General features: G+C 38.0%; 2 protein-coding genes and 1 long non-coding RNA gene across 15 annotated transcripts; all 3 read right to left on the reverse strand.

Annotated features, from left to right (window-relative positions):
* Positions 1–2,912: 2,912 nt before the first annotated feature.
* LOC137246729 (protein transport protein Sec24C-like) lies at positions 2,913–9,132 on the reverse strand. Of its 8 annotated transcripts, none has more exons than XM_067777745.1 (9): positions 8,760–9,132; positions 8,469–8,695; positions 8,179–8,408; positions 7,805–8,121; positions 7,464–7,751; positions 7,226–7,394; positions 7,037–7,170; positions 4,063–4,435; positions 2,913–3,996 (listed from the first exon to the last, which is right to left on the reverse strand). In XM_067777745.1, the coding sequence occupies exons 2-3, from the start codon at positions 8,612–8,614 to the stop codon at positions 8,237–8,239; spliced, it is 318 nt and encodes a 105-aa protein (XP_067633846.1). In that variant the 5' UTR covers positions 8,615–8,695; positions 8,760–9,132; the 3' UTR covers positions 2,913–3,996; positions 4,063–4,435; positions 7,037–7,170; positions 7,226–7,394; positions 7,464–7,751; positions 7,805–8,121; positions 8,179–8,236. The 8 variants fall into 8 exon arrangements, with proteins under 8 accessions (XP_067633846.1, XP_067633841.1, XP_067633840.1 ...); XM_067777740.1 differs by having other exon boundaries at positions 4,063–4,207; positions 7,226–7,404; XM_067777739.1 differs by having other exon boundaries at positions 4,063–4,371; positions 7,226–7,404.
* Positions 9,133–9,698: 566 nt separating this feature from the next.
* Positions 9,699–17,699, reverse strand: LOC137244526 (uncharacterized). 6 transcript variants are annotated; one of them, XR_010951080.1, is made up of 7 exons: positions 15,893–17,688; positions 15,570–15,836; positions 15,098–15,500; positions 14,388–15,044; positions 14,225–14,324; positions 11,384–11,746; positions 9,699–11,324 (listed from the first exon to the last, which is right to left on the reverse strand). XR_010951080.1 is itself a non-coding variant. In XM_067773602.1 (6 exons), exons 1-3 carry the CDS (start codon positions 15,920–15,922, stop codon positions 15,018–15,020), a joined length of 324 nt encoding a protein of 107 aa, XP_067629703.1. In that variant the 5' UTR covers positions 15,923–17,690; the 3' UTR covers positions 9,699–11,324; positions 11,384–11,746; positions 14,225–14,324; positions 14,388–15,017. The 6 variants fall into 6 exon arrangements, 4 of the variants coding, with proteins under 4 accessions (XP_067629703.1, XP_067629704.1, XP_067629705.1 ...); XR_010951081.1 differs by lacking the exon at positions 15,098–15,500 and having other exon boundaries at positions 15,893–16,569; positions 17,576–17,601; XM_067773602.1 differs by lacking the exon at positions 15,098–15,500 and having other exon boundaries at positions 15,893–17,690.
* A 153-nt stretch (positions 17,700–17,852) lies between these two features.
* Positions 17,853–25,641, reverse strand: LOC137244527 (uncharacterized). Its single transcript, XR_010951082.1, has 5 exons — positions 25,424–25,641; positions 25,145–25,347; positions 24,855–25,085; positions 19,578–19,758; positions 17,853–19,507 (listed from the first exon to the last, which is right to left on the reverse strand). It is a non-coding gene; the product is annotated as an uncharacterized lncRNA (long non-coding RNA).
* Positions 25,642–26,148: the final 507 nt, after the last annotated feature.

Genomic DNA, 26,148 nt, shown 5'->3' on the forward strand with positions numbered 1-26,148 from the left:
AAGATATGAACATAAATATGAATATGAATAAACGGCAACATCTTTATGGACCAACGCAGTAAAGCCGAAGAAATTGCTCGATCGCAATGTGTTGAATTGCGTTATTCAACTCCTTTTATAACTCAAAAGTACAATTGTTTTGTATTTAAACAGAAGAAATGCATTTATTTATTTATATTAAGTGTACAGTACAAAGCACCCAACAGACTGCACTGGTATTGATAATCTCATGTCTCCATCTAACTTTACACGTTTATGCCAATCATGTATATAGCACGATTTGTTTGGCTTCTCCATAGGTATATTTCACGGAAACGAGAAAATAAACCAAAACGTTCATAATAATCGGCTAAAGAGTTGCATAAATGGCCAAGTTGGCCGGTGTAGTGCCTAAGCCCACTGCGTATAGGCACCTACATTCAACAATCAGGATTCTTCAAATCACAAAATTTGTTCCATAACTGATTTGATTTTGGACAAATCATTATCATTGTCCACCGCCGAAGCTTAGCATTGTGCAACTTCATCCCAATGTCCCACATCTGTTAAATACTAAATACACTCTTCCGCATCCTCTGGGCGTTATTTCAACTAGCTTCCATACATGCGCAAAGCATTGTACAAATTTCAAATTATAAATACCTGCCGTTTTGTCCATAAATACAATTTGGCGTTTTCGGTCTCTTCTTCGTAGGGCACATTTTCATCGGGAATCGATGTCATCAGGGGCCAGTGTACATGAGCGTCATTTTATAATTTTCGCTTTAATTTCAAACGTAAAGATCTTCTATTCACCGAATTCATGGAAGTGATCGTGTTATTGAGAGGAACGCAAAATTGTGATTTGAAAAAAAAAAAACGAAATGTTAATACATACATAAAACAAAAATATAAACAATTAATTTTTGACAATACACGAAAAATATCTTATTTTTTAACGGAGAACAAAATAAACTATCAAAAGTATATAAGTGTACCCAACTTCTACTTTTTTCCTAAAAGTAAAACTTTAAATACGTTTTTAAAATTTGTGTTCAATATTCTGAAAGGAGTTCAAAAAGAAGCAACACCTTAAGTTTTTAGGAGCAATGTGGGAGTTTGGAAGGTGAAAAGTACAGGGTGACATAGTGCTACATGGTAACCTTGTATAATTAAACCATGATCCAACCAACCTTATGGGCCAATTAATGGTGACTTTTAACCATAAAACCATAACCAAATAAAGCAGCTGATCGAAGCTACCTTATGTAAATCAATGTGATCGATTAATGGTGCCATACCATAACGCTAGCGCCATAACCATATCATAAGGTCCAATTAATGGTGACTTATAACCATAAAACCATAACCAGAAGAAACAGCTGATCGAACCTACCTTATGGAAATCAATGTAATCGATTAGTGGTGCCATGCCATAACGCTAACGCCATAACCATACCATAACACAACAATTGGTTTTTGGTTTCTCGCCATATCCATAACCTACAAATATTTGCGTTGGTGAATTTAATAACTTTTTGTAGATTTTATTCATTGTTTTAGACACGTTATGACTAAGAGACTTATTTTTTGTGGAATATGTCTGTAATTTTTTGCGTTTTCTTCATTTTTATGAAATTTTCATGATTTTGAGGTTAAAATAAAAATAAATGTAAGGCGCGATAACCTCCGAAGAGATCTAAGGCCGAGCTTCTCTTCCAATTTGCGTCGTGCTCCTCTTGATTTTTCCCTACAAATTGGCCGGACGTGACCTACATGTTTTATGCCGACTCCGAACGGCATCTGCAAGGCAGATGAGTTTTCACTGAGAGCTTTTCATGGCAGAAATACAATCGGAGCGCTTGCCAGACACTGCCGAGGGGCGACCCCGCTTAGAAAAATTTTCTTCTAATTGAAAAATCTTATTTCTAAAATTTTGATGTTGCTTTGCCCGGGAGTTGAACCCAGGGCATACGGTGTGATAGGCGGAGCACGCTACCATCACACCACGGTGGCCTTTTAGGTTAAGGCACATTTAATCGATCACATTGGAGATGGTTATGGATTTGGGTATGGTTACGACTATGGCGTTAGGGTTAAGGAAGTTTAATTGGCCCTTTATGGAAATCACTGTAATTGCCCTACAAGACAGGTACCCGTTCCCTAATCGATTACTTAATCGTCATCAATAACTTGTTCACCAATTATCGTCTTAATGACTTTTACATTGCTGTCGTGAAAAAGGTAACGCATGCGCTCTCTCAAAATAGTGTACGTGTGACTCGCTTTCTCGCTGTTACCTTTTGTGTTTCCGACATTCCTTCTCGCTCGATGTTATTTACATTTTTAAGTTACTTCATCAGTTATGTTTTCGTTATCGCTAACCAAAACATATGCAACAACAACAACACGGGTAACTGGCCTATCGGTTACCTCCCTGCAAAAACGCTCCATGTCAGTTTACTAGTCATTTTACGGTCATTGTGACTTTCTGCAGCGGTTATATTCATAGTCATTTTTGCATGGGCGGATTAGGTTTTGTGACCAAATTTTCCGTTTCGTTCCTATTAATGTGATAGTGCATTCCGCTCCCACCTATAGGATGTGAGCATAGTACTGTGCTGCTCACACACGTCACAATGCTCGTCAAATGGCGGTCATTTTTCCGTCATTTCACTCTACATTTTCGAGTCATTTGACAATCAATTTTACTGCGGTTTTACCATTTATATAACCGCCATATAACGTGAATTTTACCTGCAGATTTACTCTACCTGGAGCAGCCATATGAATAAAATATGAACCAAAAAAATTGAATTTTCAATATTTATTATTTCCAATATTATTATATATGTACATGAAATTGGAACTTATATTAATCCAGTTCATATAAAACAGAAGAACTTTAATAATAAATAAACTCGCTTAATTGGTTTTTGTTTTCCAATTGAAATCTCTTCTAAGCGAGCAAAAAAATAATATTAAGCTTTAGAAAAAACTCCAATTATTTGAATGATCTACAACTTAAAGCTTAGTATAAATTCAGATCAAAAATATTCAAAGGTGTCGTGGAATCCGATTGCTCTCGTAATTGAAGAACTTAAAAATGTACGACTATTAATTGAGTCAGACTTATTATTGTTCTAAATCTAATCATTCAAGCAATAATTCTGCAACCCTTAGCAGGAGTATTGATTGGTTTCAAATCTAATTCCGACAGCAATCGTATCACAACATCCCTTATTACATATGCACATGAAATTGTAACTTAAATTAATACAGTTCATATAAAGAAAAGTAAGTATTTTAATAACAAATAAACTCGCTTAATTGGTTTTCGTTTTCCAATTGAAATCTTTTCCAAGCGAACAGAAAATAATTTTAAGCTTTAGAAAAAACTGCAATTATTTGAATCAATTTAAATCTACAATTTAAAGCTAATTAGAAATTCAGATTAGATTTACTCTTTTTTTTTCAGATCAAGAATATTCAAAGGTGTCGTGGAATCCGATTGCTGTCGTAATTGATGAACTTAAAAATGTACGATTAGTAATTGAGTCAGACTTATTATTGTTCTAAATCTAATCATTCAAGTAATAATTCTGCAACCCATAGCAGGAGTATTGATTGGTTTCAAATCTAATTCCGACAGCAATCGTATCACATCCCTTATTATATATGTACGTGATATTGCAACTTAAATTAATACTGTTGATATAAAGAAAAGTAAATACTTTAATAATAAATCAACTCTCTTAATTGATTTTTGTTTTCCAATTGAAATCATTTTCTGTGCCTGCACATCGCTAACCTGTGTTGGCAAAAGATATGATTATACTGTCTTCGATCGATAGTCGGACGAGCCGCTACTCGGCGAAGTAGAGATGACCGTTGTGCCCGTGGCAGCTGTTACAACAGCAGTTTCTAACTTTACACCATCCGTACGGTGTGATGAAAGCTTCACTGCCTTTTCCAATTGCTTGGCGCCAGCAATTTTTGCTGTTTGTAACGCTTTAGCTGTAATGCAAATATATAGATGGGTTAAAGTGGTTTTCGTATGTTATTCAACAACTCACACTATACCATCATCACAGCCTCCTCATCGATTTTGAATATGTGTACTGTTTCAGTATTCAGACCCAGTTCGTTTGGTGCAATATTTTCGATTTGATGAATATGTATACTATCCGTTAGGCAGACAATTAGGTGCAATCGATTCATTCATATACTGTGGGTATTTGAGCCGTAGACGCAATGGCAGATATTTTGATTCTTTTTGAAGTGTAACATTTGTAAACAGTTTCTCTGCTGTCACCATCACCACTAGAGAGCTATTGAAGAAACGCTCGACCAAGATAATATGTGAGATTTACACGCATAGATTTCTTCCACCTTTTCACAGTTATTGATGGAGAAAATGCGAAAGCCATATTTACCATCCAATACCGAAATAGAACTGTAGAGGAAGAAACATTTTATAAAATTTAATAAAATCAAAAAATGATAGTTGTGCTAAAATGGGGTAACGTATTGTATGTTAAAGTATAGCGAAGTCTCAGCGGCTTTGTCCTGGTGAAAATTGAGTTTGAATAGGTTTTATTCTTCATTCTTAGAAACATGTACGAAGGTACCTGGTAAGATATTAAAAATCCTCAACGCTTTTTTTGCTATAACTTAAAAAACTCATATTCAATCTTCTGCTTAACTTCTACATATCAATAGCTACCTTTACCACCAGGAGTCACTATTGCTTCTACGCCTATGCTATTGTTTCCTACATCGATGACCTTTGTAATAAAATAAACAGCTATCTCCCCAATCTCTCCAGTTTTGTCGCCTCGCGAAACCTGATATTGTCACCAACCAAATCATCGGTGACCTTATTTAAAACATGACCGCGCCAAATGTCGACCATATTGCATTACCCCACCGACTGTCTTACACCCTAAAATTTTGGGTGTGACTTTCGATCAGGATCTACATCTTGGAGAGCATGCAATAGCAATTGTAACGAAAATCGTCGTTGGTGTGAGGTCTTAGCCGATCTCCAGATCTGTAGAAAAGGAGCTTATTAGCTTAATGCTTAAGATGATGCGGGAATAACCAAGTAAGCTCCTTCCAACCTTTGATTCGGGGGATTGTATAATGGTATGAAGATGATAGCGTGCGACAACATCGCGAGCTTGCTATGGCTGGAGGAAGTGGTTCCAAACCTCCAAAGGCAGGGCACGAACGCTCGTTTTGAGATGGTGGATAAAGCGTAAATCCCCAAGGTAACAAAAGTTAAGGTATGGATACCATGCGTGATGAAGTCAGAGGATACACTGCGACTTTTGCAGAATCAGAATCCGAACATACCGACACAGGATTCGAAGGTCCTTACTGTATCTCGGCCTACGGACGAAGGTTAGTTATACATCTTCCAAATAAACAAGCAGGCGGAGGATATATTGTACGCGCAGCTTGGAAAAATGTCCTTAGGTACAGGCAAAATGTATATGCGACTCAGGAAAAGAAGTCGCGGGTATTAAAGTCCTAACACGGTGGACGTCGAAAAGGACCTCAAAAGCCTAAGGGAAAAAAGACAGGTGGAGGTAGCCCACGTCACCCCGAATGTGTTAGAAGGGGACCAACAGCCAGATGGTGCTGTGAGTCGCACAGAGGAACACCCGGCACAACAGGTACAAGAGGCTGAAGGGGGCTTCGAACACTAAACCAAAAGGGCTAGAGGAGGACGACGACGTCACGATGAAGGTGCTGGAGGGGGACAAGCAGCCCATTGGTACTTCGAGTCATACAGATAAACCTCCAACACAGTAAAGTGGCGTCGAGCGAACTCCTCCTCCTAACGCGCTGATCCAGGAGCCGTGGCTTCCATCGGGAGGAAAGGTTTCTGGACTTAGCGCGCGCGGATTTGGCGTTTACTATGCGCAAACGGAAGGACGGGTGCGAGCTGTAGTAATGGTAAGGAAACATCTGCATTCATATATGCTGCCTAATTACACTACTGAGGACCTCGAAGTGGTGGTGAAATCGCCGGGCTCAGATGGTACATGTCCGGCCATGCTACAAGTTTCAAGTAGGGCGGTCGTAGGATGGCTTAAAATAATATTCGATGGGTGCATAAACTGAATCATGTACCGCACTCTTGGAGAACTGCTCGTGTAGCTTTCCTACCAAAGGCGGGGAAGATCGGTCACGTGTATCCCAAAGATTATAGGCCCATAATTTCTGCTCAAAACCTTTGAGAGGCTGATAGATGTGTACATAAAGTCCAACGTGGATGAAAAGCTGCTCTCCACAACACAACAGGCGTACACCAAAGGCAAGTCAGTAGACACCGCATTGCATAGGGTGGTAATAAGCATAGAAAAAGCCCTGGAATATAAGGAATATGCTCTAGAAGTCTTCTTAAGCATTGCCGGGGCTTTCTAAATGGGCGATTATTGATGGTCTTAATTACGTTAAAGTACATCCAGCCTTACCTAGATGGATCGACTGCATGTTAAACTGCAGTAAGATTACATCGCAATGGGGATTGTAAGCGGCCACGAAATTAGTGGACAGGGGCACTCCGGATGCTATCACCTCTGCTGTGGACGCTGGTCATTAACCAACTGCTTAGGGGATTCTACGAGGGACCAGAAAAACTTACGGTTTACGCAGATGACGTTGCATATGGTCTTGTTTACAAAGAGGTACAAGGTCCCTAATTGGACCAGGCCTAAGTTAGGAGGGGCGACCCTACGGGGAAACCTTGCACAAAATATCTAGGAATGATCCTAAACAGTAAGCTGTCATGGAAGCTCAACGTGGAGGAGAGGGTGAGGAAGGCTTAAACGGCACTTTATGCATGTAAAAGAATGCAAAAGAACCGGCATATACGATCAGAAGGAACTCGATGACGATGCCTCAAAACTAACAACCAAAAGCAATAATTATCATTTCACTGACACAAATATTATAGTTTTTTCTTCCGGAGTTGGACACAATATTTTCATAATTTTACTTAACAATTTAAGATTAGAATTTTTTTTCAATTTGTATTTTGACTTACCAGCAACAACAGAATCATGTTTAATTGTACGCCGCACAATCATTATAGCATCATGTAACGAAGCTCAGTTTCTTTCAAAAATTGTTCGGCACCGCCACGTAAAATCAATGTATATGTTCTAGCATTAACGCAACCTTTAAATAATTATAAACTATAAAAATGAAGTTAATGTCAAACCCACTATCAAACCTTGGAAAATGTTGAAATGTTCACCACCAACTTGACGTTCTTCAAAGTAATCATATTGACCCAAAACACTTGAATTAATATCATTAGCTGTAGTCATAACAGCTCCACCACAAGCTTTCATTGTACGTTTCAAATCTTCTTCTGGTACACTAACAGAACATTTCACGATCTGCAAAATACTGTGTACCAACATCACCAATTGGTAGTTTAGAAAACACAACATTGGCGCCTTACTTACCTATTTTATTGTACAGGAGACACCATTCAGCATTAACAATTTTCTGATACTCTTGGACATTGGAGACCATTGCTGTGGCAGAGCATTTTTCCAATAAAGCACTTTGTTGTTCCTTTGATTGGCGCTTCCACATGTACAGCCATGTCATATTTTGGTCATGCATAATTATAATGCTTTACGTATAGCTTTAATGATGATACGTGCATGCACACCTTCCTCAACATATGGTTTAACTTGTTTTAAGATTTCACCTGCTTAAAGTACTACTGAAGTGGTGCCATCGCCGACCTGATGAGAGAAACATTTTTATTCTACACATTCTAATATAACAAAAAACTTACCTCAGCATTTTGAAATTTGGCGATGTCTACTAGAGTTTTACGGCTGGATTCACAATATCCAATAGTTTCATAATGGTTGCCCCATCATTTGAAATTGTGGCCTTACCACTGGAATCAACAATATGCTTGTCCATACTACGTGAACCCAATTGAATGCGAGGCATTGATGTGGATATGAGTTGAGGTTTACCATGAGAGCTATCGGTACCCAAGCATTTTTTACACAAATACTCATGTACCCAATACAAGTTCAGAACGTTCATATTTATCGACACGCTGTCCGGTATGGCCCAAATGTTGGAAATATGCAGTTGGCACTGTTGACAAAAAATATGGATCAATGAACACAAGTAAAAGTGAAAGAATTTTTTTACCATCTCTTGTTACTTTACACATTAGACATTGGAAACGACGACCAGCATCTACAAGTTGCTATTGAGCCTTGCAACGATTAGATCTAATTGCACCCAATTCACCAAAATTTATAATGGGTGGCTCATATTCACCCTCATCCGTTCGTGCCATTGGTGAGGCGGTAAGTGTAATGGACAAAGCTGTTGTTTTTAATAAATCAGCTGTTGCAGGTATGCAATACAAAGACGACCTGCAAAGAAGAAAGATCAATGTAATTGCCAAACAAAACATTAATTTCGATTATCGATACCTAACGTAACGTGGCGAGGAGTTACCCTGAACTTCTACGACATATTTTGTGGTCACCAATGGTGGTAATAAACCCTGTTCATTAGTAATAAAAGCACCACCAGCGCTATTTTGATTTTCAATGATAACGCTTATCGGATTTGGCATCTAATCGGGATCTAAACGGCGTTGGGCTTGATCATACTGTTGCGGCTGTTGATATTTACCAGTAACAGGTGCAGGTGGTTGCTAAAGAAAATAACACAAAAATAATCATCAGCAAATTTGTAAATTATTAGTTGTATTAGTATACATTATGACCAGGACGTCCGGACGTGTCCGGGTATTGGGGGTTGACATGGCTTGGGTGGTTGACTGAGCATTGGCGTCTGTCCAGGTTGTGCTGGTGGCATCATAAAAGCCATCAATAACAAGTGCCAAGGATATATCCGCGGCATACCTGCCGACCAAAATGATTCAAGGGGTTGTGATTGCCAACCTCACCTACCCGTGGCGAATCCTGTACCTAACAATTTGGTGTGAACAATTGGTGCCAGTTAACCCTCTGAAATAATCGGCGCAATTGTACGCCATTGTGTTGGTATTAATTAGGCAAAATGCAAAAACTTTTCATCCTCCTCGCGTGACCATTCTGTCTTCTTTAAGCTAGGATCAAGCCATTCGTACCAGCGTGCCTTACATTGCTTGGCAGATTTGCGGTGCAGCAGTGATACAATACGTGACCACTGGTTTTTGCCAAATTTCATTACAGCTTCTTTGAGGATTTCATCCTGAAAGTTATCAATTTAGTTAATAAACGGCCAAGAGTAACCAGTCGCGTCAAATGCTTACCTCAGTGTTTCTCCACACACCACCCTGCAAAAACGCTCCACGTCATTTTACTAGTCATTTTACGGTCATTGTGACTTTCTGCAGCGGTTATATTCATAGTCACGTTTGCATGGGCGTGATGAACTTTTGTGACCAAATTTTCCGTTTCGTTCCTATTAATGTGATCGTGCATTCCGCTCCCACTTATAGGATGTGAGCATAGCACTGTGCTGCTCACACACGTCACAATGCTCGTCAAATTGCGGTCATTTTTCCGTCATTTCACTCTACATTTTCGAGCCATTTAACAATCAATTTTACTGCGGTTTTACCATTTATATAACCGCCATATAACGTGAATTTTACCTGCAGATTTACTTTACCTGGAGCAGCCATATGCATAAAATAAAAACCAAAAAAATTGAATTTTCAATATTTATTATTTTCAATATTATTATATATGTACATGAAATTGGAACTTATATTAATCCAGTTCATATAAAACAGAAGAACTTTAATAATAAATAAACTCGCTTAATTGGTTTTTGTTTTCCAATCTCTTCTAAGCGAGCAAAACAATAATATTAAGCTTTAGAAAAAACTCCAATTATTTGAATAATCTACAACTTAAAGCTTAGTAGAAATTCAGATCAAGAATATTCAAAGGTGTCGTGGATCCGATTGCTGTCGTAATTGAAGAACTTAAAAATGTACGACTATTAATTGAGTCAGACTTATTATTGTAACCCTTAGCAGGAGTATTGATTGGTTTCAAATCTAATTCCGACAGCAATCATATCACGACATCCCTTATTATAATGCACATGAAATTGTAACTTAAATTAATACAGTTCATATAAAGAAAAGTAAGTATTTTAATAATAAATAAACTCGCTTGATTGGTTTTCGTTTTCCAATTGAAATTTTTTCCAAGCGAACAGAAAATAATTTTAAGCTTTAGAAAAAACTCCAATAATTTGAATGAATTTAAATCTACAACTAAAAGCTAATTAGAAATTCAGATTAGATTTACTCTTTTTTTTTTCAGGTCAAGAATATTCAAAGGTGTCGTGGATTCCGATTGCTGTCGTAATTGAATTTGAAAGTAATAAAGTAAAGTAAAATATGAATTTAAAAATGTAGGACTAGTAATTGAGTCAGACTTATTATTGTTCTAAATCTAATCATTCCAGCAATAATTCTGCAACCCTTAGCAGAAGTATTGATTGGTTTCAAATCTAATTCCAACAGCAATCGTATCACGACATCCCTTATTATATATGAACATGAAATTTTAACTTAAATTAATACAGTTCATATAAAGAAAAGTAAGTATTTTAATAATAAATAAACTCGCTTAATTGGTTTTCGTTTTCCAATTGAAATCTTTTCCAAACGAACAGAAAATAATTTTAAGCTTTAGAAAAAACTCCAATTATTTGAATCAATTTAAATCTACAACTTAAAGCTAATTAGAAATTCAGATTAGATTTACTCTTTTTTTTCAGATCAAGAATATTCAAACGTGTCGTGGAATCCGATTGCTGTCGTAATTGATGAACTTAATAATGTACGACTAGTAATTGAGTCAGACTTATTATTGTTCTAAATCTAATCATTCAAGCAATAATTCTGCAACCCATAGCAGGAGTATTGATTGGTTTCAAATCTAATTCCGACAGCAATCGTATCACATCCCTGATTATATATGTACGTGATATTGCAACTTAAATTAATACTGTTGATATAAAGAAAAGTAAATACTTTAATAATAAATAAACTCTCTTAATTGGTTTTTGTTTTCCAATTGAAATCTTTTCCTGTGCAAGCACATCGCTAACCTGTGTTGGCAAAAGATATGATTATACTGTCTTCGATAGATAGTCGGACGAGCCGTTACTCGGCGAAGTAGAGATGAACGTTGTGTCGGTGGCAGCTGTTACAACAGCAGTTTCTAACTTTACACCATCCGTACAGTGTGATGAATGCTTCACTGCCTTTTCCAATTGCTTGGCGCCAGCAATTTTTGCTGTTTGTAAAGCTTTAGCTGTAATGCAAATATATAGATGGGTTAAAGTGGTTTTCGTATGTTATTCAACAACTCACCCTATACCATCATCACAGCCTCCTCATCGATTTTGAATATGTGTACTGTTTCAGTATTCAGACCCAGTTCGTTTAATGCAATATTTTCGATTTGATGAATATGTATACTATCCGTTAGGCACACAATTAGGTGCGTTCGATTCATTCATATACTGTGGGTATTTGAGCCGTAGACGCAATTGATATATTGTAACATTTGTAAACAGTTGGGTTTTTCTGCTGTCACCATCACCACTAGAGAGCTATTGAAGAAACGCTCGACCAAGATATGTTGCGATTTACGCGCATAGATTTTTTCCACCTTGTCAGTTATTGATGGAGAAAATGCGAAAGCCATATTTACCATCCAATACGGAAATGGAACTGTGGAGGAAGAAACATTTTATAAAATTTAATAAAATCAATAAATGATAGTTGTGTTAAAATGGGGTAAAGTATCGTATGTTAAAGTATACCGAAGTTTGAATAGGTCTCATTCTTCATTCTTAGAAACATGTACGAAGGTACCTCGTAAGATATTAAAAATCCTCAACGCTTTTTTGCAATAACTTAAAAAAAACTCATATTCATCAAATTTCTGTTTAACTTCTACATATCAATAGCTACCTTTACCACCAGAAGGAGTCACTATTGCTTCTACACCTATGCTATTGTTTCCTACACCGATGAGTTTTGTAATAAAATAAACAGCTATCTCCCCAATCTCTCCAGTTTTGTCGCCTCGCGAAACCTGATATTGTAACCAACCAAATCATCGGTGATCTTATTTAAAACATGGCCGCGTCAAATGTCGACCATATGACATTACCCTACCGACTGTCTTACACCTTAAAATTTTGGGTGTGACTTTCATCAGGATCTACATTTTGGTGAGCACGCAGCCGCAATTGTTCCGAGAAATCAGAGCCGTACCAAAATCCTCAAATCCCTCGCTGGCAGTACCTGGGGAAAGGATAAAGAAACGCTCATGACTACACACAAAGCAATTAGCCAGCCGATTAAGTGCTATGCGTCACCCATATGGTCGCCAAGCCTAAAAATTACCCACTGGAAGCTACAGGCCTGCCAAAATACTGCTCTCAGAATTGCCACGGGCTGTCTTCTTATGTCCCCAGAACACCATCTGCATAATGAGGCGAGAATACCCCCCATCAGGGAGAGAAATGAGATGCTGACCAAACAGTTCCTGTTGAATACCCAGAAACCTGAGCATCCCAACAGACATCTGATTGGTCAACCAGCACCGCCTAGGGGCCTAAGCAGTCATCTCCGTAAGCATTTTGAGGAAATACGGCTCCTGAGGACCCAGCCGTATGAAGCGAAAAAACACAAGCAGGTCCTTGGTGAACTCCATAAACAAGCGTCGGACCTATATGCTAGGAATTGCCCGGTGAATCCAGTACTGAAAGAAAAGTATCCAAACCTCGCGGAAGAGGAACGCATACTCCCCAGAGAAAAGCGAGTCACTCTAGCTCAACTTCGTTCTGGATACTGTAACAGGTTAAACTCTTACCTATCCAGAATCAACCCCGACATACAAAATGTATGCCCCGCTTGCAATGTGTCCCCACATGACACCAACCATCTCTTTAATTGTAATGTGGAACCAACGCCTCTAATACCCCTTTCATTATGGTCCCCCTTGTCGAAACAGCAAGTTTCCTTGGACTCCCGTTAGAGGATATTGATGATAATTTCTGATCGGTGGCACCTATTGGATGGGGCGAAGCACTGCTACAATAACAACGTGTCAAAGATGGTTGCATCATTCGTTTGTTGCTCCCTGTTGCTTTGCTTATATTTTTTTTCTCAATTTTAAACAAATTCGCAACAATAACTAAACTTTTAATTTGTTAACAAAAATAGAAATGCGCAACAAAATTTCAATTGGCAAATCAGCTGACTTCGAAGATTCGAAATTCCTATTCCCCAATTATTGTTCTCTCTAGGAGAAAAGAATTGGAGGAATTTTTCTGCGGTGCTATTAAGGCAATGACCTTTGACCTCGAGTAATTTTTTTTAGCTCGAATAGGATAGATGGGGACTTTTAATTTTAATATTTTTATGGTAAACTAGAGGTCCTCACTAAAATTTGGCTTTGTAGTAATTTTTGTTATTTTAATTGTGTAAATTAGCCGTTCTAATATTAAAATCGCCACTCTCAATACAAATCAAAAAACAAGTATGAAAAAGTTGTTAACGTTACAGTGCTTATGGATTCATTTTAAGAGTGCATTAAAAGAAAAAAAAGTTTTGTTAAGCACATTTTTAAAAAGGAAAGGAAAGGTCGGTAAAAATGAGACTTACCATATATTCATATCGGCTGCTGAGTGGAATATCACCAAATCTCGGCTGCCGTTTCAAAAACTTCCTTTCTCATAATTCGTTTGAAGAACGCCCTATCTTAGAATTTGTTTCATAAACACTCCAGCTATTGTCAAAATGTGTTGTATTTGAGCTCAGATCGGTAATTTTTGAAGCCAAATCTGAGTTAGGGCATTCTTCAACCGAATTCTGTGATAGGGCTTTTCTAATATACGGGGTTATTCAAATGTTTTCTGAGAAAGGTGCTTTTCGAAACGGCACCCGAGACCGGGTGATATTGTTGTAGCAGTGCTTCGCCCCACCTAACTGCTACAACAACAACCGGGTGATATTCCAATCAGCAGGCGATATGGATATAAGGTTTCATTTAGTTGTCCCATTTTTACTGAGCTTTTGTTTTTGTGTCTTTCGTTTTACGGATATGTTTAGATATAAGGTTTTTTTTATTAACTTTTAAAATAAATCCATTTTTAACTGCCGGCCGTTCAAACTCTGAACCCTATTGTATATTCTTACGATTTCAATGAGAATGATTTCCCACACTCTGAGCACGAGTATGATCGCTCGCCGGTATGCATACGTATATGGCGCTTTAGCTTAGATGAAGTTGTAAAATCTGTGAATTAACAATCAGTAAAATGAATATCATTTACAATCACACTGTCTTATAAACCTTTACCCTTGTTGCAGAAATTGCACGTATATTTTCGTTTGGGTTTTGGCGGCTGCTGAAATTTAGTGGCCAAATTTTGCTTTAATTTAGCCTCCTCCTCCTTTAAGGCATATTTCGCTCCCGCGTTTCTGGATCTTCGTCTTTGTGCGTAGTTAAATGCGTACGTAACTCCGTAAAGTGAGGAAAAGTTGATGGGCAAAACTCACATCTATGAATATTTTTGCCCAGATGTGTACGTAAATGCGACAGCACTGGACCGCTTACAGCAAAGGTGCATTCACAGTATTCGCATTTGTATGGTTTTCCACCGGTATGAGTACGTATATGACGGCGTAGATTTAGAGCGTAGGTAAAGCTTTTTAACGGAACCAAAATGAAAAGTTGAAATAAATTAAGGTACGTTAAGATGATGTCTGTATTATAACCTTCCGCCTTTCACAAAATTTACATTTATGCGGCTTTTCATTACTATGAATTAGTTTGTGTGTTTTTAAATGCAATACCACAATATTTTTACCACAAATATCGCACGGTTGTCGCTTGATCCCTTCATGAGTTTCTTTGTGTTTGACCAGGGCAGGATTGTTAGTATATCTCAGTGGACAGTAGGGACATACGTAAGGCTTATCTTCACAGTTATTGAGACGATGCATTCGAAGGTGCCTGTATATTATATAGATAATAAAGTAAAACAAGTATATAATTTATTATCTCACGTAAAAATGTATTGAATTTATGCTCAGATATGGCGTTTTGAAATTCTGAAAAATATCGGGAGTGGTGTCAAACGACGCGTAATGACCTCCACAAACAATGATCTGAAGACAGACAATTTTGTGGTTGTTGTAATGTTGTTGTACAAAGGAAAACATTTTGTGTATAAAGAGTTTTTGCATGGATTTAATTGTGATTTTGCAGGCGGACTTCACCATTATTTTACGACCAAATTGAAAAATCCTATCAAAAACCAGGACCTATGTTATAAAACAACTCCGTCCTCTTGGCAAATACTAGAAGCTTTCTAGGATTTATACCACTTGTTGCTTTTATATCTTTTTTTATTTAAGTCATGCAATAGACGTTGCAGTGATTGTGCTTCTTGATCTATTTCTTGTAGTTCTAAGATTATATTATTAAATTTATACCACGCAATCTTATCAACTTTCAATATGTTGTATATTCACTTACCTTGTTTACAAGGGATTTTAAAATAGTTTCCATCGGCGCTGCGCTTTTTAGCATCTTCTTTAGCCATATCCTTGTTCTCGCTATGTATGTACTTAAATAGTGTGCTGTCAGGATCGGATGCTGTTTTATCACACATTTTTTCCAAAGCCATAAACCTTTCATCAGACGTACGTTGCTGTTGGCATTCGAATATAGTTTCGTCACAAGATGCCTTAGTTGAAAAATTATAAGGAATCCTCTTTCGGGTGCTTTGTCGTTCGTAGCGATCTGTTAATTCATAAAATTTATGGCGATTTTGTTAATAACGCAAAACATATATTTACCTTATTTTCAGATATTTCCTCAACTTCCATTTTGGCTTTAAACTGCTGTGCATCCAAGTTTTTGTTATCAGCTGTTCGGTGGTGGCATACGCTGGCTGCTGCTTTCGTTGAACAGTGAATCGTGGAAACTGTTTCAACAGAGGAAATATTTAAGCGTTAAAGATGCACAACACTGTTTTTTTTATAAATCAACGATGATAGCTAGCCTTGGGAGGTTGTTGCTGCTGCTATCGTGGCCATGCATTACCCGGTTGCTGTTGTGGTATATACCTTGGTATAACTGGATGTGGCGTCATTGCCCCACCTGGTCCAGTTGATGCGGACCACGAACAACAACCACCACGGCCTACACTGTTTGGGTTCACTTTGCTGCTGCAAACACACCTCCGTCACAATAATTAATGGAAACCATGGAGGGGTATCTCAACAAGAGAGGCTATTTTATTGCACACATAGCCGTTTTTTTACACCGAATTTTCTAATCTTTTTTTTTCAATTTTGGATAATAAATCTTAATGGTAACAAGAATTTTTTTCTTGTATGTATGTGGAAATCAAAATTTACTATTCTGCATTAGAATTGCTCACGATTATTTATACTATGCAATTACATATTTCACTTTCTTTCTTTATAAACATGCACACATTGATATGAGTTTTTTTTTTTGCTAAAACACTCTTTAGTAGACCAAAAAATATTAAAGAATGCGTATATTAATTTCTGCAAAATGTAAATCACACAAACTGAAAAAATTTTCCACTTTTCTGCAGAATTAGAAACGGCGGATTTTTTGCACGCAAAAATGACGTATTTTGCTATCCCTATGAAAATGATAGGTGCGAGAGAGCACGATACATTGTGGGAAAGCAAAATTTGTCAGCATGCTATTTTATTTGCACAATTTTTCATTCCAAATCGTCACCCCTGTCAAAAATTCGTGTGGCTGTGTGCGTTTTTGGTCACACGATTTTTGCAGGGCACCTTTTATCATTATTCGCGGCATGGTGCTATATAATTGTGAATTCTTTCGATGAGCACAAAAATCAAATCAAAAATTTTTGTCGAAATAAACAGCAAAAATCATTGTATATTAAAGACTTTGGGAAAATTTTAGAATAGTACCCCCGAGTTCGGGGTAAAACTTGGTATCAAATGAAAGAGGGAGTTCTCCCGATCACAAATATATATATTTTAAAGTGCGCAAACTTATAATTTAAAAGTTATTTGTTGTTAAAGTTTGCAAATTTAACAAATTTCTATAGAACTTTAAATTACAATTTACACATCTTTTAAAACCTTAATCCACATACATATCTATATAAATTGGCAACGATAAACTTAAATTGCATTTTAGTATATTTCACATTTCATTTTTGCATTGTTTTCACTTATTATAAATGTTTTTATTAAATCAATCGCGCTTTTGTAGCAACATGCATATACATATATATATATACATATATTTTATTGATGACATTACAAAGCTCTGCTGCCACATATATATACGTAGACACATATACAATTTGTATAGAAATTTGCAAACTTTAACACCAAATTACTTTTAAATTATAAGTTTGCGAGCTTTAAAATATATATATATGTGATCTGGAGAACTCCCTGTTAATTTTAAATATTTCCGGAGATATTCCATTTAAAACTCTCAAAATTGAAAAAATTTTCGACCACCAAATGTTTTGCTGTCTCTGCTGAATTAGAAATGGCGAATTTTTTTGCACGCAAAAATTACGTATTTTGCTATCCCTATAAAAATATTAGGTGCGAGAGAGCACGATACATTGTGGGAAAGCTAAATTTGTCAACATTTGAAGAATTTTTCATTCCAAATCGTCACCCCTGTCAAAAATTCGTGTGTCTGTGTGCGTTTTTGGTCACACGATTTTTGCAGGGCCGTATCGGTTACCTTCTGTTAAATCGCTTTTTCTATGAATGAAACGCGTCCTTTATGTTCAGATAATATTTAATTATAAATTATTCATATATACAATGTTTTTTTACAATTTAAATTATTGCCTTATTACTCTAGCGAACTTTACATATGTGAATTTTTATATTTATAAACTATATAAATACATTAACGTCTATTCATAGTCATGCCCTTTCCGAAACCTTGTTTTGAAGTTCTTATTTTTCCTGCGCTGGTAGTGTTGCTCATCAGTTTGCAGTCATATTAGTTTGGTAGGTATAGTAACATCAGACGTAGGGAAATTAGGAAGCATGTCAGGAGTATCACCAGAATCCAAAGAAGTATGGTGATTCATTTCGTCACCTCCGTTTTCTTCCATATCCGGATTCATTCCATACTAGTCATTATAAATAGCTTGTAGATGCCACATAGGTGTAACCATACCCTCAAGATATTTCCGTTCAAATCTTGTGGTGTACACGTAAACTTGTATTTGTTCTAAATTATTCACCACATTCTAAACATAGAAAAGATGTATTAAGTGTTTGCGTAAATACCATTGTGATTACAATATGGACAAACATTCAATTCTAAACTTTTCGTTGTTACATCAATTGTTTCAGCGTGTTGTACACGTAAATGAAAATTCATACTTGAATGTATTTTCGTCTTCCAATCGCATAATTTACATTTTAAATAATGACTATTAGGCATATGAGAAATCTCATGGTCCAATAATTTGTTGAAGCTTGGTGTAGCTGCTTGAATATCACAAAATTTACATTTTGCACCACGTTCGTTATATTTAGATTGTAAATGTTCTGGTTTCTCTACACGATGCATAAAGTTTAGATGCTTTTTCCAACAATGTGCTGAATTTAATTGAAATACATACATTGGGCATTGTCTCATGATAAATTTTCCATAAATATACCGAGCCTCTTTATGTAGGCTCTTTTCTTAACATCTAATTCTGGTCGTACCGGATATGACAGTTTTGCTTCAGGTTATAATCCACACTCATACTATTTTCAGATTCTGTTTCATAATTTTCAACATTGGACTTTGCATCAACATCATTATCATCATCGTCATTTTTTGATAACTCTGTTTTAAGCTTCATATTTATCAAAGGTTCATCTTCCTTAGTATTAGAATTAGAAACATTGTCATCTTCGGTTAAGTTTTTATCAAGTTTAGCTTTTTTCCTAGGTTTAAATTCTTTACTATCCGTACTAGAATTAATACCATCATCAACATTTTTCGTGGTCTGTTTGAGTTTTTAAATTTGCCAATGGTTCGCCTTTATCAGTATTAGAATCAGAATGGCCTTGGCCATCTTCACCGTGTTGCAAAGTAGGCGACACATGTTGGTGTTGATGTTTGCGCATATTGCGGATATGTTGGTGGTTCACTAGTCATTAATTGTTTAGAAGTTTTAACTTGTTGCGTTTGTTGTTGTTGTTGCTGGCTGATGATGTGGTGTTAACGTTTGTTGTACAATTTATTCGGGTGATTGCACATATTGTTGGTGTGTTATAGTGCTGGAAAACCTTCCGATATTGAAAGTCCTTGATTAGTGTAATCCCCACGTAGTGAGCTACTCCTGTGACCGCGTCCGCGGTAACTATTACATCTGAAGGCGCTTAAGTTACAGGCATAGCTGACATCGCTTATATAACAGGTTGACTCTAAAGTAAAAACCAAAACAAAATATTAGAATCAGTGTTTATGAATAACATATTTAAAATAAGCTCTTACAACAACGTGATCGGTGGCTACATCCCCGTGAAAGTAGTGTGGTGTTCCTCCTTGTATAAACGTAGATACTGGATGTGCTCAACCGTGCAGTTTTCTTCTAATTTGAGCAAATGTATGTTCTTACAGCCACAGCTGGAATATTTGGGATATTTCTATCCTCACATCGTCAAAATCAAATTACCTAGAATGAAAAAGAAACTCATATCAGTAAGAATAGATTAAAAGTTTTTAATATAAGCCGAAAAGTGTTCCATAAATAGGGCTCCACACATAGCTCTTTTCCAAAGGCACAAGAGAAATTTCAGATAACTAGAATCAGGACCTGGTAAAGTAACTTCAAAGGCGATTTAGTCGCCACTACTTCGTATGCGCATTTCTCTACGCTCCCTTTCGGCATGCATCATCAATTTCGTCATTACTATAAAGGCCATCTTGCTCACAGCAATCCAACAATCTATTTGTCCGCAAATTCGTGGAACTAAATTCCTAATGGAAGGTTCCTCTCCAAAAACTCTGTTTACAGACAGTCTTTCGCCGTGAAAACGAGGGCAGTGAAATATTACATGTTCTGCGCTTTCCAATTCGGACGGACAGCTTGGACAGAAAGGATCCTCCTCTATCCCACGCTTATGTAGATATTCCTTCAAGCCACCGTGCCCGCTCAATATCTGTGTGAGATGGTAATTTAGTTTGCCGTGTTTTCGCTCGTACCATTCCGCTATATTCCGGACTAGCATGAAGGTTCAGCGCTCTTTTCTCGAATCTTCCCGCCGTTCTTGCCACCTAACTATTGTTCGTGACCTTGCGCTTTTCTTAGCATCTTCAGATGGTCGGCTGAATCCAATGCCATACAGATCGGCCATTTCACCTGAGAGTAGATCTACTGGGATTTTCCTGGATAAAACAATGGATCGCGTCGTCGGAACAGCACATGCTATTCGTATAGCAGTAATGCGGTAGGCTGCTAGTATATCTTTTTGGTGGACCATTTTAGATCTGTGCCATACTGGTGCTGCATATAATATTATAGAGCTGGTTACGTTGGATAATCGCTGACGGGTAGCTTCGCTTGGGCCGCCGATGTTGGGCATTATTCGCGTTAGGGTTCCACTAACTCTAGAAACTTTGTCCCCCACCGCCCTGAAGTGCTCCCTAAAAGTTAGTTTTGAGTCAATGATTACTCCTAGATATTTCAAGGAGGGCTTTGAATTTATTTGAAAATCTCCTATGGTTAGGACCAACTCATCCACAGTCCGCTTTGAGCTCATCAGAACCACTTCTGTCTTATTGCTAGCCATCTCCAGCCCCGTGTTCGTCAACCATTCCGTTATTCTTCCCATGGCGTCATTACATAATGCTTGGAGCAGATCAAGTTTCTTGGCCACTGCTACTACGACAATATCATCTGCATAGCCGACAATTTCCGTGCCTCCGGGAAGGTCGATTTGTAGCACCCCGCCGTACACCGCATTCCAAAGAGTTGGACCTAGAACAGATCCCTATCTAATCTATCTATCTATCAAATTATTCGGAGCAGGTACGGAACTTGTCTTGGGACACCCAAAGTGCACCCACGCTTCTCATGGCTCCAGCGGGTTAGCTGCTTCCTAGAACTTAAGCCACTTGCTGCTTCTAGATCTGACATCTGTCAGCTGGAGTCTTAGCCCGGCAAGCGCAGGGCACGAGCACAGAATGAAATCGATCGTTTCCTCCTCCAACTCGCACATCCTACATCTGCTATCACTGACCAAGCCTAATTTAAAGGCATGTGACGCCAGAAGGCAGTGTCCAGTAAGAATATCCGTCATGAGTCTAGTCTACAGTTTAATGATAATAAAAATATAAGAATCAGTGTTTATGAATAACATATTTTAATTAATCTCTTACAACAACCTGATCGGTGGCTACATCGCCATGTAGGTAGTGTGGTGTTCCACCTTGTATAAACGTAGGTACTGTATGTGCTCAACCGTGCAAATTGACATTAGCAGTAACATTATTTACATAAACATAGCTTGGTATTTGTGCAGGCCTCAATATAGCATACATTGGTCCAGTTCGGTGTGCACCAGCCACTGGTACAAACACTTTTGAATGCATAGCTTTCATATAGGATGGATGTCCAGCAGTGCTCCGGTTATGCCAATATGTAATGGGCTGCTCCGTCTCTTGGTACGGCTGTATAGGTATAGGCGGGTGCAATGTATTACTAGGCTCAAGATCGGAAGGTACATTGATGGCTCCAAGACGCCAGAGGGGATTGGAGCCAGAGTTTTCGGACCCAGAACCAAAATATCAGTAACTCTAAAAGCACATCCGAGCATTTTCGAGTGGAAGTATTCGCCATAAGTTAGTGCGCTAAGCTAAACCTTCAGCGCTGATACCCCAATTAAACAATTGCCATACTCAGTCAGGCAGTCAGGTTCCACTAAAGGCACTTGCGGCGTTCGAAATAAAGACAGCACTTGTCCTTTAGTGCGTAGAAAAGCTGAATCAATTAGGAGCACACAACGTAGTACTGTTGGCCTGGGTCCTAGGACACAGGGGAGTGGAGGGCAATGAGCAGGCGGACTCCATGTTTAATTTGTTGCGTCTCTCCCACAAATTGTCAACCCCCCAACAGATCCTTGCAGCGGGTCTGCGCCATACTCTCCTCTTCCGGGAAGGTATCGACCCCAATCCGGGTCCTTCTCCTGACCCCAGTACTGAGAAATGGGTTTGCTGCTTTTGCCGGAAAAGAATCTTTTTAGGACGGTCATATATATAAGGGCCTGAAATATTTCAATGAACTTCCTAATCACATAAAAAGTAGTAATAACTTCAATACTTTTAAAAAAAGTTTATTGGAGCATTGTAAAACCCTTCCAATAAGATAGTTTTTTTTTCTTTTATTTTTTTACATGATATACCGATACTGGAGCGCGAAAAGGGAATGGTAATAATGGTAGCAGCAAAATACAATGCATCCGACCCTAAGGAAAAGAAAATCGGTCGCCGCCTGTAACTCCAGACAGTTCCAACAACTAATTTCGCTGGAATTCGGTATTTCCAGCTGGTATTTACTGTTGCTGATCGGAATCATTCGCATTCCGACAGCATAAATATAACAATAAAATTATATAATGTGTAACAAAAATAACGAAAATAAGGCCAAATAAAAGTTGGAGCAAGGGGGATTGGAAACACGTCCTTTTCAACCTCCCATTATATGTTGAGCTGTGCTAATCGGAATCTTCATGCATTCCGACAGCGTCGTTACTAAACAAAGTTGAGGGGGTGATTGGATACACTTATTTTCAATTTCCAACATCCAAAGACATGTTTAGTTGCATTGATCGGAGACTAATACATTCCGAAAGCTTAAAATACACATATAATTGAAAAATATAAGTGCCAAATTTTGTTGCCTTAAGCTGGGAGCACTGGAGGATTGGAAACGCGTCCTTTCCAACCTTCCTTTAATGAGTGGCTCCCAGACTCGTCCCTCTGTCACGCTAGTAAATATGCTGATCGGAATCACATGGCATTCCAACAGCATATTCAATAGAAATAAGTGATTATAACAATGAATTGTACTTAGTAGTTTAAGTTTTGGGCCTAAACAGCCGTAATAATAAATAAATTAAATTAAAAAAATAAATACTCTTGTCAGTGTTTCACGTGCAAGGGATGGTTGCATCGGACAGGTTGCTCTGGGCTAGATTCCAAAATCCAGCGTCCTCGTAACTTTTATAAATCTTTTGTGGCTCTTGTTGTTCACGGCCTCATTACATTATGAGGAAATACGGCACCTGAGAACACAGCCGTATGAAGCTAAAAAACACAAGCATGTCTTCAGTGAACTCCACAAACAGGCGGCGGACCTCTATGCCGGTGATTCCTGTACTCAAAGAACAAAACTAGCAGAGGAACGCACTCTCCCTAGGGAAACGAGAGTAGTCACTCCAGCTCAACTTCGAGCTGGATAACGTAACAGGTTAAACTCTTACCTATCCAGAATCAACCCCGACATACAAAACATTGTCCTGCTTGTAATGTGTCCCCACATGTCACCAACCATCTCTTTAACTGTATTGTGCAACCAACGCCTCTAACACTCCTCTCATTATGGCCCACCCCTGTTGAAACAGAAAGTTTCTTTGGACTCCCGTTAGAGGACATTGGTGACAATTTGTGATCGGTCGCACCTATTGGATGGGGCGAAGCACTGCTACTACAACAACAGCAGGCGGACAACACGGAAAGAGAGGCAGCAACTGCATGACTCATCGATCCCGAGCCGTTCCTGCCAGTTGGCCCACAGGGGAATTTATTAGCAGAAGGGAGGGAAAAGAGAGAACACTGGCGCAATATGCCAGGCCTGAGTCAATCTAAGTTACTGTTAGGGGGTTACAGCACAACTCGATATAGGGCATTAATAGGCCTCTCAAAAAGATAACCTAAGAACTCCAACGGCTATTCTTACAAGACACTGTAGACTGAACAGTCACATGCAAAAGCTGGGTATAGTATCGAACAACACATACCGATTTTGTGATCGATCAGCAGACGGCGGACCATATCCTCCAAAAATACGAAGCAATCTCAAATCGTAGGGCTAAGAGTATGGGCTCACCATGGCCAATGCATTCCCACATTTAATCCCTCAAGCCAAGAACTCTGCTAGAGTTCATCAAAGAAGTCGGCTACGATGAGGTGCTGTGAAGGAGATGTGCAAGTCACTGTGCAATCCTCAATAAATTATCTATCTACGTTCCGGTAACAAGCACCATTGAGGTACTAACCCGACCATCTCCGGACCTATTGATATGACTACATTGGACCTTCTAGGGATTGAATATTAATAATGACCGCAATGCGAAAGTCTGCTAAAATTTACCATTCTCCATGGAATGCTACATATATAACTTCCCACGTTTTGAATCAGTAATGGAAAGAGCAAAATATACTAAAATTGTAACTGGTTGTGGGTAAGGTGTTGATGTCCTCTCTTAACGCAATGTAATGGCAACGGCGACGCAGGCAAAATAATAAAAATCCTATAAATCTACTGATCATAATTAATTAATCCCTCCCTTTCTATGCAGTTGTATGCATACATACATATGGGTTTTGTTCTCTAAACGCTATTTAAAGAAATCAATTGGTATTTACATGAACTTCGAACTCTTTGGTATTTGCCTTCTTCAGTTAATTATCAACAAAAGCATGACAAATTATCACTAACAAATTCATACATGTTGTTTATATATTTAATATGGTAGGCAATTTACTTACCCTTTCTGGTGCGATGATCCTGGACAATCGGGCCTGACTAGACGAGATTTATTTTGCTTTAACATAGCGTGCTTAACGCGAACCATATCATGTTAGGGCACAATTTCGATTATGCAACCAATCAAAGAAATTTCGTTCTTGTAATACTGCTATGATAGCAGCAGCAGCTCCCGGTGGCGGCACATAAACAACAGTTGCATGCGGATCAGTTGCATTTTTTGCTTCGGCTACCTATTCAATTTTAATTCACATTACATTATCTACTATTGCAATTTTTAATCAATACAAACCAATATAAATTACCGAAGCAAATACTGGAAAACCAAGATGCGTAGTTCCACCCTTTTTTGGGAAAATACATCCAACCAATTTTGTACCGTATTCCAAAGCATGTTGGTTGTGGAAAGTACCTTGTTTACCGGTAAATCCTTGGCAAATGACACGTGAATCTGCATTTAATTGTAGGTTTCTTGTTGTTTTGGCATATCCTGAGCTGAATCGCACCCCGGCAGAGATGATATATATTAGAATAATATAACATTTTTTTTATTATTTAAAAATACACATACGTATGAATGAAAAGCAGAGGTTATTATATATCTCGATTTAATGGTTTACTCCAAGTATGCTAAATTTTTAGTTTTAAGTTCAATTTTTTGTGAATTCGCTTCCCTCTATGTCCGCCATTTTGTTGTCAACCGCATGAATCGCGTCCCTTTATAGCACGCGGTTGAGCTGTGGGGAAACGAACTTGACGCGACGACGTTTAAACACGAAGTGTTTTCATCGTTTTAAAATGTTTCCCGGAATAATTAATAAATTGTCGTATTAAGATGACGCTGTCATTTCGATGACAGCAATAAACGTCGATGTGTTAGTGGAGAGCGAAAAAAGCGTTGAATGTGTGGGTGAACTAGTTACCTCCGTCTTGTAGGGTGGTTAATGGTGCCATACTATAACGCCCTAGCCATAACCATACCATAGCCAATCAATTGGTTTTTCGCCATATCCATAACCTAAAAATATTTAAGTTCGTGAATTTATTAGCTTTTTGTATATTTTATTTATTGTTTTGGATACGTTTACTAAGAGACTTATCGATCAGTCATCGGTCTATCAGGCTGAGTTAAGGGCCCATTACTGATACTTAGCATAGACTTGACTTGACTTGAGAACTGTCACTTACAGTACTGTTAAATGAACATTGCAAGTTACTGATTACTCAAAACTTAGCAACACTTAACTTGACTTAGAAGTCTGTTGAATTTTGATTTTCTATGTAAGTTCTAAGTGA

This window comes from Eurosta solidaginis, chromosome 3 (assembly GCF_040869045.1).
Source record: "Eurosta solidaginis isolate ZX-2024a chromosome 3, ASM4086904v1, whole genome shotgun sequence".
In the NCBI taxonomy this organism is placed as follows: Eukaryota; Metazoa; Arthropoda; class Insecta; order Diptera; family Tephritidae; genus Eurosta; species Eurosta solidaginis.